At 36.0% G+C, this 13,252-nt stretch overlaps 1 protein-coding gene across 1 annotated transcript in view; it reads right to left on the bottom strand.

The window, feature by feature from the left end:
- The window catches only part of LOC107600875 (protein unc-13 homolog C), a 157,019-nt gene that overhangs the window by 86,755 nt on the left and 57,012 nt on the right, over positions 1-13,252 (bottom strand). The window contains exons 13-17 of the mRNA XM_016292856.1: positions 11,774-11,889; positions 10,264-10,427; positions 4,505-4,658; positions 3,874-3,942; positions 802-891 (exon numbers count right to left, since the gene is read on the bottom strand). Of these exons, the coding sequence (XP_016148342.1) occupies positions 802-891; positions 3,874-3,942; positions 4,505-4,658; positions 10,264-10,427; positions 11,774-11,889 (593 nt within the window). The remainder of the gene's footprint in view (positions 1-801; positions 892-3,873; positions 3,943-4,504; positions 4,659-10,263; positions 10,428-11,773; positions 11,890-13,252) is intronic.

Here is a 13,252-nt window from a genome sequence, read left to right as displayed (position 1 = left end):
GAAGCGGATATCGTCCTCTTTTGGAAGACCAAACAAAGTAGTTTCGCTTTCACAACGAAGCACACAGTGCCTTCACGTCATGGCGGCGGCAACAACAATACTACAGCGAGAATAAAAGTTACGCCTTCTTTATTTGCGTGAACATTTGGGCAAATTATGCAAATCTTCCGACATAGTGCATAGTTATGCAAATCTTCCCACATAGTGATGCACACATGTGGGGGCGTGTTAGAACGAGCCGTTTTAGGTAGGCGTGGTTGACTGAAATTTTATAAAGAATATCTCTTTGGATTTGAGACTTTAGTCTTTGCAACTTTACAGATCTTCTTTATTCACCAAGAGCTTGTAACACTCCAAAGAGAAAGGAACAATTGAAATCGCATCATATGACCCCTTTAAAGAATTAATTATTTTCCAGGAGGAGGATTATTTTCTTTCAAAGGAGTTTTATATTAGGACTTTTTTTTCTTTCTTTCTTTCTTTTTTATTTTTGTTGAATATACTTGACTATTTAATGCAGGAAATTATTGTGGAACCAGGAATGTCCTTCACACTGAATAACAACTACTATGATGTTTTGACTGCCAATGAATGTCACACACAAAAAAAAAACATTCATATTTTAATTTTGAAAGAATTCTCCTTCATGAAATGCATGAGGGGTTTTTATTGTGTGTGAGTCACAGTGCTGAGTCACGCTGCTTTAATTCTAGTGTAAAAGCCTGCATAATTATCTCTCTATGTAAGTGTGTGTGTGTGTGTGTGTGTGTGTGTGTGTGTGTGTGTGAGAAAGTGTCGTACCTTCATCCTGAAGAAGGTGATGCTTGTCAGCAGGTCGACGGTTGATTTCAAGTCTTGGAGTCTCTCTGGATTTCCAGCAGGGAAGTTATCCTGCAAACAGAATTAATGTCAGATCTGACAAAGAAGATAACTAGATTAAGATTATAGAGTTGTCTATGGATTTGATGAATATATATGTTTAAGAGACAGATGGAAACCGCACATTAGCTCAGTAGGATGGAATAGATAGGCCTGTATGTTGGCATAACAGGAAAAAAGTTTGAATAACCTACAAAATATGTAGTTTGTACTTTCTAAATTACACAAAGATCAATAAGTCTAAAAAATATTGAATCAATAAGTTATGGCAACTTCTGATTTTCCATGACTTTAACTCATCAATATAATTAACCAATTTCAACTTAATATTTTTAAGTTATACATGAATCAACTAGACAAGATTTTAGAAAATTAGTTGAAATTAGTTGTGTGCATATATATATATATATACACACAGAAGAAAAGTATTTATATGTATTGTTATAATAAAATAATACATTAATGTGCATTAATATAATGCATGATTATAATGTATTATAACTGATTACAATTATTCAAGAGATCATACACTGCATTATAAGATGCATTACATGGCATTATTAATACTTTAAAACTACTTTTATAATGCATTATATGTAAAGGCTTTAAGTAAAGTGTTATCAAGTCAATTATATTTTTAATCAACATAAGATCAATTTGCATTTGAGGAAGTCTGAAATTTCCTCTGAAATATTATAAGAAACATCTATATGGTGGGTGTTTCACCTGCTAATATTTCAAATGGCCTTTTACTCTGGTTGAGGAGGTTTGGCAGAGATGAATGGATAAAAACATGTCACCATTAGTCAAAATAATTCACCCTGCAGCATTATGTAGAATGCACTATGCAGCAATATTAATAACAGAAACGTGTTCCATCGTCATGAGCACCAATGACAAAATATATCATGATTTAGCAGCCCGAGCCAAACCAGCAACAGATAGAGATAACGTGTTGTTGGGCTGTAAAGCTATCAGCCTGCTTGTTCTAGCATGAAGGTACACAGTATATTTACAGTGTGAGAATGAGAGGAAGAGCATGCATGTGCGGATGTTGCATACGTGTGCATGTGTGCAAAAGATGCGCTCGGAGAAACAGGTTAGAAAGTGTCACTGAGTTTTGTGTCGGGATGGTTATGTAATAGTTTTGTAAAAGTGAGGAGAGACTCCTGCAGTCTGAGAGACGCTTACGGCACTTTTATCGATGCCAGATTTACAGACGCTGCTGTAATTCTTGGCTGGTGTTTCACCGCAGCTCTCTAATTATTCAGAGCGAGTAATGGAGTGCTGGAGCTGTTTGTCAACAACAGCCACCAAAAACAGAGACTCGTGCAAATCAATTTAGGCTGTTTTCACACTCGCTTTGATTCCACATCCCTCCCTCTGCTGCCGCAGGTCACTTCACACAGTATTTTTGGGTTTGTACCTCCCCGAGTCCTGGATTTTGGTCTTGTTTTCCTTTAATAACATCCTTAAAACAAGATCAATTAAAACATATATATATATATATATATACAGTGGGGCAAAAAAGTATTTAGCCGGTAACAGATTGCTCAGGTAAGAGATCATTAAACTGTGAGTTGGATTCACAGGAGAGAGTTTAGATGAGGAACCTTCAGAACATCTAAAGATCTACACAAGATTTACTGTGTTGTCTACCAGGGTTGTTATAGTCAACTAAAACTGAAACTAAAATTTAAAACATTATTATTGTTTTTTTTAGTTATTGCATGAAAAAAATAAAATAAAAAAATAAAATAAAAACCTTAACTAAAATTAAAATTATTTCTGAAGGATCGTGTGACACTATTGAGTATTGATACTGAAAATTCAGGTTTGCATCACAGAAAAAAATACATTTTACTATATATTCAAATATTCAGTATTTTTTACTGTATTTTTGAGCAAATAAATGCAGCCTTGTTAAGCAGAAGAGACTTCTAAAACTTTAAAAATCTTAAAGACCTCAACATTTTTGGATGGTAGTGTATGATATTTGTAAATAAACTTGTTTGATTTCAGACAGATGGACAAAAAAAACTGTTGCACTTCAAGTTTAGGCAGTTCTGTGCAATCAATTTTTGGCTATGATAGAGTTGTTGTTTTGAAAGCATGTGGAACGGGGCCAGATTGAGCAGAAAGCGTCTAGTGTTTTCCGAAGTTCTGTGTGATTTCAAGGCGTCTGGAGAAACGTATAATCCTGTACAAGTGGTGAGGAGATGAATCTGCCTGAGGTTTATTGAACACAGACAACACAGCCGCAAGTGGTGGAAATGTATCTAATAAAGCAGAGGCGTTAAAGTGCCCTGGAAGAACAAAACCTGCCTTGGCCAAATCCACACGAGCTGTATGAGAAACCAAACTCACTTTGCTTCAGAATTTCATTACAGTCAAATCCACAGAGCTCAGCAGATCCGGAGTGTATTACTGTCAGGACGTGTTGCCTGGAAGCTGACGGCTGGAAAGGAGCAGGTAACAGCCACTGAATTTACTGGATGCCTGCCAGTCGAGTGTGTGTGTGTGTGTGTGTGTGTGTGTGTGTGTGTGTGTGAGTGTGTGTGAGCACCCTGTCAATGCTTTACAGCTCTCACTCTGTGATATAGACAGACCACATGTCTTCGAGAGAGTCATACACGATCTGTCTAAAGCGTCCTTCCAGAAGAAACTTCTGTCTGACGGAGAGGTGTTTCTCTCGTTACGCATTTAGACAAAGATTGCAATTAGTATAAAAGCAAAAAGGGCAGTGCGAGTCGAGAACAATCTTTCTCAAATCGTGTGAATAAATGGACCTTCTGTTCTGTGAAGAGCTCGTAAAGCATTTGAATGTCATTGTAAATTAAGGTAGGGGATCACTAAAAGTGATGGAGAGGTTAAATTATCTCTATGGCGATGAATAATAGATGAGTGTTTTTCTTTCTGATATCTCTGAAAGAGAAAATCCATCTGGAGCGGCGGATCATACATGTGCTGTGCCGTTCTGCTGCTTTAACTCACCCGATACTTGGAGAGGTCGATCCTCAGAGAGTTGTGAAGCTGATCCAAGAGTTTGACGAACTTCTCTCTCTACAAAAGAAACAAAGTCACAAAAACAGATCAGTAAATGAAATGAAATCATCTACATATCATCCATTCATCCTTCAATCATGCATTCATCATTCTGTTCATTCATCCATCAGCTTGTTCTTCAATGCTTTCATCAATTCATTTAATAATAAATGCCTCTTATCATTCATGCAATCAGCCATCCATGCATCCATTCATTCAATAATCAGTCCATCTAATCAAAAAATCATCTATGGTTTCATGAAAGCATACATCTGTCCATCCAGCTATCTATTTATCAATCAGTCAATGCATCGACCATCTGTTTATTTCGTTGTCTACACATTTATCTATCCATCTCTCAATCAATCCATCTGTATATCTGTCCGTCTATCCATTTATCTATTCATCAATCAACCTTTCCATCTTTCTTTTCTATCCATCTATCCATCTATCCATCTATCTATCTATCTATCTATCTATCTATCTATCTATCTATCTATCTATCTATCTATCTATCCATCCATCCATCCATCCATCCATCCATCCATCCATCCATCCATCAGCAGTGAGACTGACAAACCCCAAAGTTGGATGCTGCGAATCGGTCGGAGGCCGAGATGTTAGTGTTTGCCGTTGTTGTGTGAGCGAAGTAGGCATTGATGTTGGCAAGCAGGTTACTCATCACCGCGGGAACACCGGGACACATGTACTTGGACGAGAGACACGAAAAATGCCTGAAAGAGAGAGAGAAACAGATGTTAGATTCAGTCATAAACACACTGATGTGTGGTTGAACACCCATAACAATGTATATTTCATATCAGATTCCTGTAATTTTACTTCCCTTAAACAATATTAAAACAACAACAAAAAGAGAATAGAAACCGAATACATTTCCTAAATGCCCCATAGACAGATTTTGTACTGCGCAGAAATATTATAACTGAAAATACTGATAAGGAACATGACTTTGCAAAGCACAAACTGAAAATTAAATTTTTTGAACATTTTACCAGGGCATTGTAGCATCCTTATCATATGGAATAACTATGGACGTGTCACACAAGTAAACAATTATTTGAGATATGCACATATGAAATGAGCTGCACGATCCATCTTATATTGTCAAAATTAACAGACAGTGCAACACAGATCTGTCGTGTGCCAAGCCGCAGGGCAATGCAGGAAGTTGGCCAGTAATGTCAGCCACTGTTAAGAGGAGATTCATTAAAGAAAGATATGAGAGAGAAAAAGAGTTAGGAGAAGAAAGAAGAGAGACATAGACTAAAAATAGCAGCAGGCCAAAGGGGCTTACACACACACACACACACACACACACACAGTGAAATACAGCATCTCACATGTATACTGCACACACACTTACATATAATACAGTGCTATTTGTTTTTTTTACGTTACACATAAACAAATGGTCCATATAAACAGATTTTTCTCTTTCTCCTTTTGTTATGAATATAAATAATTTACATTGGCTAAATAAAGCAGCAAAAAAAATAAAAAATTCTGGAATGAATTACTGTCAAATGACTCTAATGACAAATGATTCAACTGGATGTTAAGCAGCACACAGACCACAAAACCATTTGTATATAAAAGTATATATACCAATATATATATATATATAAATGAAAAAATGCTGAAAAAGGTTTTGGTAGCTGAAATAAAGCTGAAATAAAATAAAAAATAAATATTATTTGAAAAACTTTAAAAAAAAAAAGAAAGAAAAGCAACTAGCTGAAATAAGTACTACAATTACTAAAACTAAAATAAAAATAAATTAAAGCAATATCAAATATTTGGTAAAAAAAAAAGAGATAGAAGTACATAAAAAACAACTTAAGATAAAATTAAAATGAAAGATGACATAAAATACACAAAAAGCTATTTCAAAATAAAAACTATAAAAGTATATGAACAATACTAAAATAGCGTTGTTTATTGGTGACAGACCACTATAATTCCCAATGATTGAAGCCACACCCACTTAAACAATCAACTGATTGAAGCCATGCCCACTTAAACCAAGCCACTGACTGAAGCTACACCCACTTAAGCCAACCCACGGTTTGAAGCCACACCCACTTAAAAACAACCCACTGATTAAAGCCTCACCCACTTAAGCAAACCACAGTTTGAAGCCACACCCACTTAAACCAAGCCACTGACTAAAGCCACGCCCACTTAAGCACCCAACAGTTTGAAGCCACACCCACTTAAACCAACCTCCAGCAATGAGCGTTCGGTACTGACCCACTGAATCAGGGGAACTAACCTCAATGATTAGCTGTAGACTTTTTTTTACACACTCTATACAGAAATCACACAGCACCAGTGATCCATACAGATCAAGTGTTCTGGTGTGATTATGTAAGCCCCACCACCGTAAGCCAACCCACAGTTTGAAGCCACGCCCACTTAAGCAAACACACAGTTCGAAGCCACACCCACTTAAACAAATCTACTTATCACAGCCACGCCCACATAAACCAACCCACAGACTGAAACCACACTTTGACAGCCTCCTCATTCACTTTCCTTGAATTTTTGCTACTAATTGAAACTCCTAGTAAGTCTGTGAGCAGAAACTGTAGGCCGTAATGAAGTGAGACCGTACATTAGTACATGCAGACATTGATTTGGACCTCATTAGTTCTGATAGCGTGACCTCTGAGCCCAAACGGGCCATCATGACACACAGGGGAATGAAGACTTATTGTGCCTCCAAGTAAAGGTGAAGAGTTATCATTCTTCTCTCCATATTCCCTCCTCCCGTTTCAGACATGATTGAAAGATGCTGATGGCTAAATCAGGATAAATGATATCTGATGGAGGGTGTTGACTTGCTGTTGCCTGGAAACAGCTTGCTTTCCATTCAGCCTATAACCATTCGCTCTTTCCTCATTTTTAAAATCCTCGTCTTGCTGCTCCAGTGATCCGCAGAGCTCCGCTGTAAATCAGAGAAATAAAACTTGCCAGCAAGTATTGACTCGTCTTCTCTCTCTATCTGATGTCCTCTTTAACCTCTGTGCACACCTCCCTCCAAAACAGGTCTTAAATTCCCACGCAACATCAATATCTGTGATATCATCTGGTAATGAGTTACTCTCCTGAGATCACTGGGAAATTCACAGGATCTGTGTTTTCAGTATGGTTGAAAACGGTGATTGTTGAGCGTCTGGGAAGCTTATAAATCTACAGTGACAGAGCACAAGAAATGATATTTTATCAGTTTACAGTTGGAATCGAATGCAATAAAAGAAAAAGACAAAATAATGAAAAAGCACTCAATTGTGTCACATCCACTGGTTGCATGCAACAACAAACTAGATTTAGTCGAAGTCATTATTATTTTTGTTTTGTATTTTTGACTAATTCTTCTTCTCAAAAGTACTAAAAGAATAATATAATGGTTAAGGCACCAGAATCATTAAGAGTAAATCAGAATCTGAACCTTATGATTCACATTCCTAAAGACAAGGAACAAATTCAGAACAGAGTTCTGTTGTAATAAATGATACTTACATAATAAATACATAATAATAAATTACATAATTTATTTTAAAGTTATATACATAATAAATTACTTTAAAATAAATAAATAAACAAAGCTTGCTGTAATAAGTGATATATCATAAATTTAACCATATCATTTGAAAATAAAATTTAATTTTAAAATCAAATAAATTAAAATACATAAAGTTTTGTTGTAATAAATGATACTTATGTAATATATATATAATTTGTATTTATTATAATATAATAATAATTTAAATAAAATAAAATAAAATGATTTTCTTAAAGGAAATGAAGACTCATCTTTAATCTTCATCTCCTTCCAGGAAGCTCTCAACAGGCTGGAGCTCATTTGTGATTCATGTTCTGTAAACCTGTGAACCAACATGCTGCTGATGACTGAAGATTTCACCCTGAAATCATTATCCCCCCTTCAGCAATAAAAAATGCTGAATGGTACAAAATACAGGCTGCATCTCTAATAACATTAGCGACGGGTCACATGACTCTGTTTATGATTACAGGACAGGGAAAAGGTCATGAGTACAAACGTGAGCATCCACTGGAAGCTTCAGGAAGGAGGATCATTTCCACACATCGTCCAGCAGATTTAAAGATGTGATCACATGCATATGCAACAGATGCACATGCAAAAACCGTTTGCATCAACTTTAGTAGGTTCATTACAATTTCTCATACATAATCACAGCAGAACACTTGATCTGTATGGATCACTGGTGCTGTGGGATTTCCGTATAGAGTGTATAAATAAGTCTGATTCAGCGGGTCAGTACCAAACGCTCATTGCTGGAAGACTATCATTTATTGAATGAATCAATATCCATTATCCTAAAACAGAAAAACAAATCAGAGGATGCTTTAAGAGTCAGAGATCAACCCTGACATCTCTCTGGAACAACAATAAATATTCAGACGCAGGATCTCACCAAGTGCCAAAATGTCTTTGCCAGTCAGCCAGAAACTTTCTTAGAAACTGCAATATTACACGGAACTGTTAATAAGCTAATCTGTAACGAAAGTAAAGTAAATATATACTGTCTACTAAAGAAATTCTGTCATGATGTGCAATGGAAACTGTAGGATGCCAAAAGTTTTTTTACCCTTCGAAAGTTAGTTTTTCCAGAACGTATATGTGCAATATTCCTCACATTAAGCCAACAAAACAAAAACATGAGGAAGAAAATCAAGTGTTCTCACATGTCAGGTGCATTTTTACAGAAAGTGCAATTACGACCTCATCTTATGATGCAATGGCATTAAGACGTGAACAACAGCTAAAGGATCTCATCTAAATGATCTCATGGTTATGAGTGCTGAAAATATATTTTCAATGAAAGAATAATGAAAAAATAATGCATTTTTACAGCCAGTAATTTATCTGAATTCACCCACAGTTGGCAGCAGTGGCGAAAAAGTAAATTCTCGCCCCTGCTTTAGTCTGTTTAAAGTGTGCAAAGCAGGGTGAAGTTATATTGTTTGTATGCAATATGAAATTACAATGTCAAGTTAGAGCTACTTTATGCATTACAATCATCTAAACCCGAGCAGACAGCGTTTAGAGGCTCTGCTGATACATGAGGGGAATAACAGTCAAAGCTGATACACTTTAAGGCTACTTACAACAGCCAAAGAGATCCATTTTTATTTTCTGCTCAAATCTGTCCTTTTTGTGAGGTCACATGACCTGTAAAATGCAGCCCATATCAAACTGTGGACTGAACATGAGAGGTAAATAAATAATCAAAAGTTTGGATTCTGTAAGATTTTTTTTTTTTAGAAATGAAAGCAAAGATCCATTAAATATATAAAAATTGACAGTAAAGAAGTTCATAATGTTACAAAATATTTCTATATCAAATAAATGCTGCTCTTTTGAACTTTCTCTTCATCAAAAGATCCTGAAAAATAAAATGTATCTCAGTTTACACAAAAATATTCGGCAGCACAACTGTTTTCAGCATTGATAATAATCAGAAATGTTTCTTGAGCAGCAAATCAGCATATTAGAATGATTTCTGAAGATCATGTGACACTGAAGACTGGAGTAATGATGCTGAAAATACAGCTTTGATCACAGGAATAAATTACATTTTAACAGATATTCACATAGAAAACAGCTGTTTTAAATTGTAATAATATTTTACAGTTTTTTATGTATTTTTGATCAAATAAATGCAGCCTCAGTGAGACTTCTTTCAAAAAATGTAAAAAAAATCGTACTAACCCCAAACATTGAATGGTAGTGTACCTGCACACAATTATGACAAAGCCTGCAGTGTTTCATACATGATTTTCTCGTCTCTTACACAGCAATGCAATAGTTCACTAAAGATAGAAAGATCACCTGATAGAAATGAGAATGAGAGCGACAGAAAGAGGACATAAACTCCAGATGCAATTATGAGGGCAAAGGCCCTCAGAGCAGGGGCCCAAATCAATTACAGCTCCAAACAGCCAACAGAGAGAAAGAGAGAGTGTGTGCTGAGGCTGAGAGGTTTTCATTGGGAGCCTGAGCATTTCTAGTAAACAGTGTGATTTATAAAGCCATCATGTGCATGTATGACCGTAAGTCATCGACAGACTCATCGACACAAAACAAGGCTTTCATAAATTCCTGCTGAAGCACAATCAGCCTCAGTCGTGAAATACGCCAAGCCTCGTCTTTTAACAACAGCAGGACGTTAAATAAGCGAACGCAGGGTGTATGTGTGCCATCGGCTGCTTTCTGTTCAATGACTGACTCCCAATCTCTATTAAAAAGCAAATGAAACATCAGAAACTCACGTCATGGCCTGGTAGATGGACTCCACACCGAAGCGCATGGCAAACTCATCCACGATCTCCTGCGACACGTCGTCGAAGTAAACCTTCCAGGCATCGTCACCTTTGACCCCCGGGATCTTCACGACTCCGTTGTTCTTCAACTCCGTCAGGTAGTGGAAGAGATTCTGCACAGAAATCAACAGAAGTGGGAAGCCGTTTAGGGGCCAGGAAGCGTGCAGGGCATTTCGAGTGCATGAACTGTAACAGCACTGATATGGAATGGATGTCGAGGAACATCAACAGCACAGCCAGCTTGGAAAGGTCAACATTTCGGGGCGCCAACCTACTGTCATCACACCGACAAAAATGCCACAACACTACGCAGCCGACGGTGGTACAGAACCAGCGAGACGTGGGCCAGACTAACACAAACCCTTCCAGCCACACATGATCGATTTCACACGTCAGTGGATCCTGAAACACAATTCATAATGCAACACAAATATGTGCTGAGTTTTGGCAGATCCTTAACTTTCCGATATGGTGGCCGTATTGACGTTTCACAGAAATGAACTATTGTTGCTAATGTGGCACCAAGATCCAGTAATATAATATATATGCAATAACATGACTATATATAAATATCACTTTCATTAAATATAAAATACATTTTATTAAATATAATATAATATAAAATAACAATTCATAACAATTAATGCAATATGATGTATGTCATGGCATGACTAAATCTAAATATCACTTTCATTAAATAAAAAATACATTTTACTAAATATAATATAATATATGCATTAATGCATTGATATATGTAATGACATGACTATATTTAATTATCACTTTTCTGAATATAAAATATATTTTATTAAATATAATATAATATAACAATTCATAACAATTAATGCAATATGATGTATGTCATGGCATGACTAAATCTAAATATCACTTTCATTAAATAAAAAATACATTTTACTAAATATAATATAATATATGCATTAATGCATTGATATATGTAATGACATGACTATATTTAATTATCACTTTTCTGAATATAAAATATATTTTATTAAATATAATATAATATAACAATTCATAACAATTAATGCAATAATATGATATACGTAACAGCATGACTAAACCTAAATTTCACTTTTATTAAATATAAAAATGAGGCATTTTGAGGCACTTAAATTAGACAAAATATCTAAACTCAGAGTCCAATTATTTTCGCTTTTTTTTATATTTCATTTTTAATTTTTTATTACATTTGGTCTTGTTTTACAGTAAAAAATATTTTAACATTCTTAAAATAAAATAAATGTACAGAAATATTTATTTTACATTTCAATTTTATTTTATTTTATTATTTTTTTTCTGACCCAGTGGTTGTTGTTGCAATCAAAAATCTAACAATATTTAGTGAGACTTGTTGATATTTGTATATTTAAAGCAAGACAAAATTCTGATTAAGAATGCGATGTCTGCAGTGTATTTGAGCTGCTGATGTCAGACGTACCTCGTGTAAACATGTGTACTGCCCATGAGGAGGAGCCACCTTCTCTTCTCCCTTCATCTCAACGCTGATCTTCAGCCTGATGGCCCCCGAAACCATCGACTTATCCGTCCGCTTCTCTGCAGGGAGAATGAACATGAGCATGTGAACAGACGATAGAGAAGACAAGAAGAAATGGAAATAAAATGAATGAAAGATACTGAGGAGCGCTGGAGCTGTAGGATGTTCCTCCTCTATGACCCTGCCAATAACACATGTAATGTACCGAATCACATCAGCTTACAGCCATGTTCCGTTACAGATCTGACCCGGGATCAGACAGCTGGACAATGTCAAAATGTCTCATTTCAGCCATGAGCACAGAAACCTAGAAACAGGAGCTAAATTTACCACCATTAACCAAAAGGTTTAACCATTATACTTCTATAATGTGAGATTTTTTCTTTGGAATAGCATGCATGATGAATCGTGGTTCTGAAATGTGCATTAAGAAAGTAAACAGTCCAATTTCTCGTTGACTTTAAATCTCATGAGACATTCGGCAGCTGCTATTAAACCAGTATGTGATATAAAATGGCTCTTTGCAGATAAGACTCCCCACATCTTGTTTTATAGACGTCTTAATTGCTGTAATTAATGTCTGGTCTGTGGCCGCAGTGGATCTTTCCCACTTCTCATAGTCGTGGACAGATGGAGGAGGAGTGTGCCGATATCAGCGCTTCACTTTGGCCCAAGTGACGGCTCTAAAACCACACGCTTCTGCTCCAAGCCAAGCAAAACAATCCAACGCATAAAGCATCAACAAAAGCAGAAAGCATTCTCTGTGGAACAAAACCAAAGAGTAACTCTTTAACTTTCTTTGAACAGTATTAAAAACTATTTCACTCGAAGTGAAGCTAGAAGACATGAAATACAGCACAAGATTAACTTCTTTTATGGTGCTTCTTTGTATTTTGTTGGAGGCTCTACAGGTGAATCTCACAAAGTAATACAAAGAGAGTCTCATTTCACCCCCAAATCAAAAGATTATATTACACTGAATCCTATTATGAGACATCTTTGCACTAAGAATTTTTTTTTTATATTTAAAGGGGTCATATGATGCGATTTCAAGTTTTCCTTTCTCTTTGGAGTGTTACAAGCTGATTGTGCATAGATAAGATCCCTGAAGTTGCAAAGACTAAAGTCTCAAAACCAAAGAGATATTCTTTATCAAAGTTAAGACTCTGCCACGCCCCCCTAAAATGGCTCGTTCTAACACGCCCCCACATGTCTACCTCACTATGTGGAAATATTTGTGTAATGCCGCCTAAATGTTCACGCAAAGAAAGAAGTAACCGCAGTTAGTGTTGAAGCAGCATGTCAGGGAGACGCTGTGTGTTTCTAGGTGAAAGCAAAAGCACTTTATTTGGCCTTCCGAAAGTAGATGCATTTAGGAATCTTTAAGATCACTTACAACAGAACAGCAATGCATTTTATAGA

This window comes from Sinocyclocheilus grahami, unplaced genomic scaffold, assembly GCF_001515645.1.
Source record: "Sinocyclocheilus grahami isolate Dianchi unplaced genomic scaffold, SAMN03320097.WGS_v1.1 scaffold14.1, whole genome shotgun sequence".
Lineage (NCBI taxonomy): Eukaryota > Metazoa > Chordata > Actinopteri > Cypriniformes > Cyprinidae > Sinocyclocheilus > Sinocyclocheilus grahami.
This window is presented reverse-complemented; position numbering and strand designations above follow the sequence as displayed.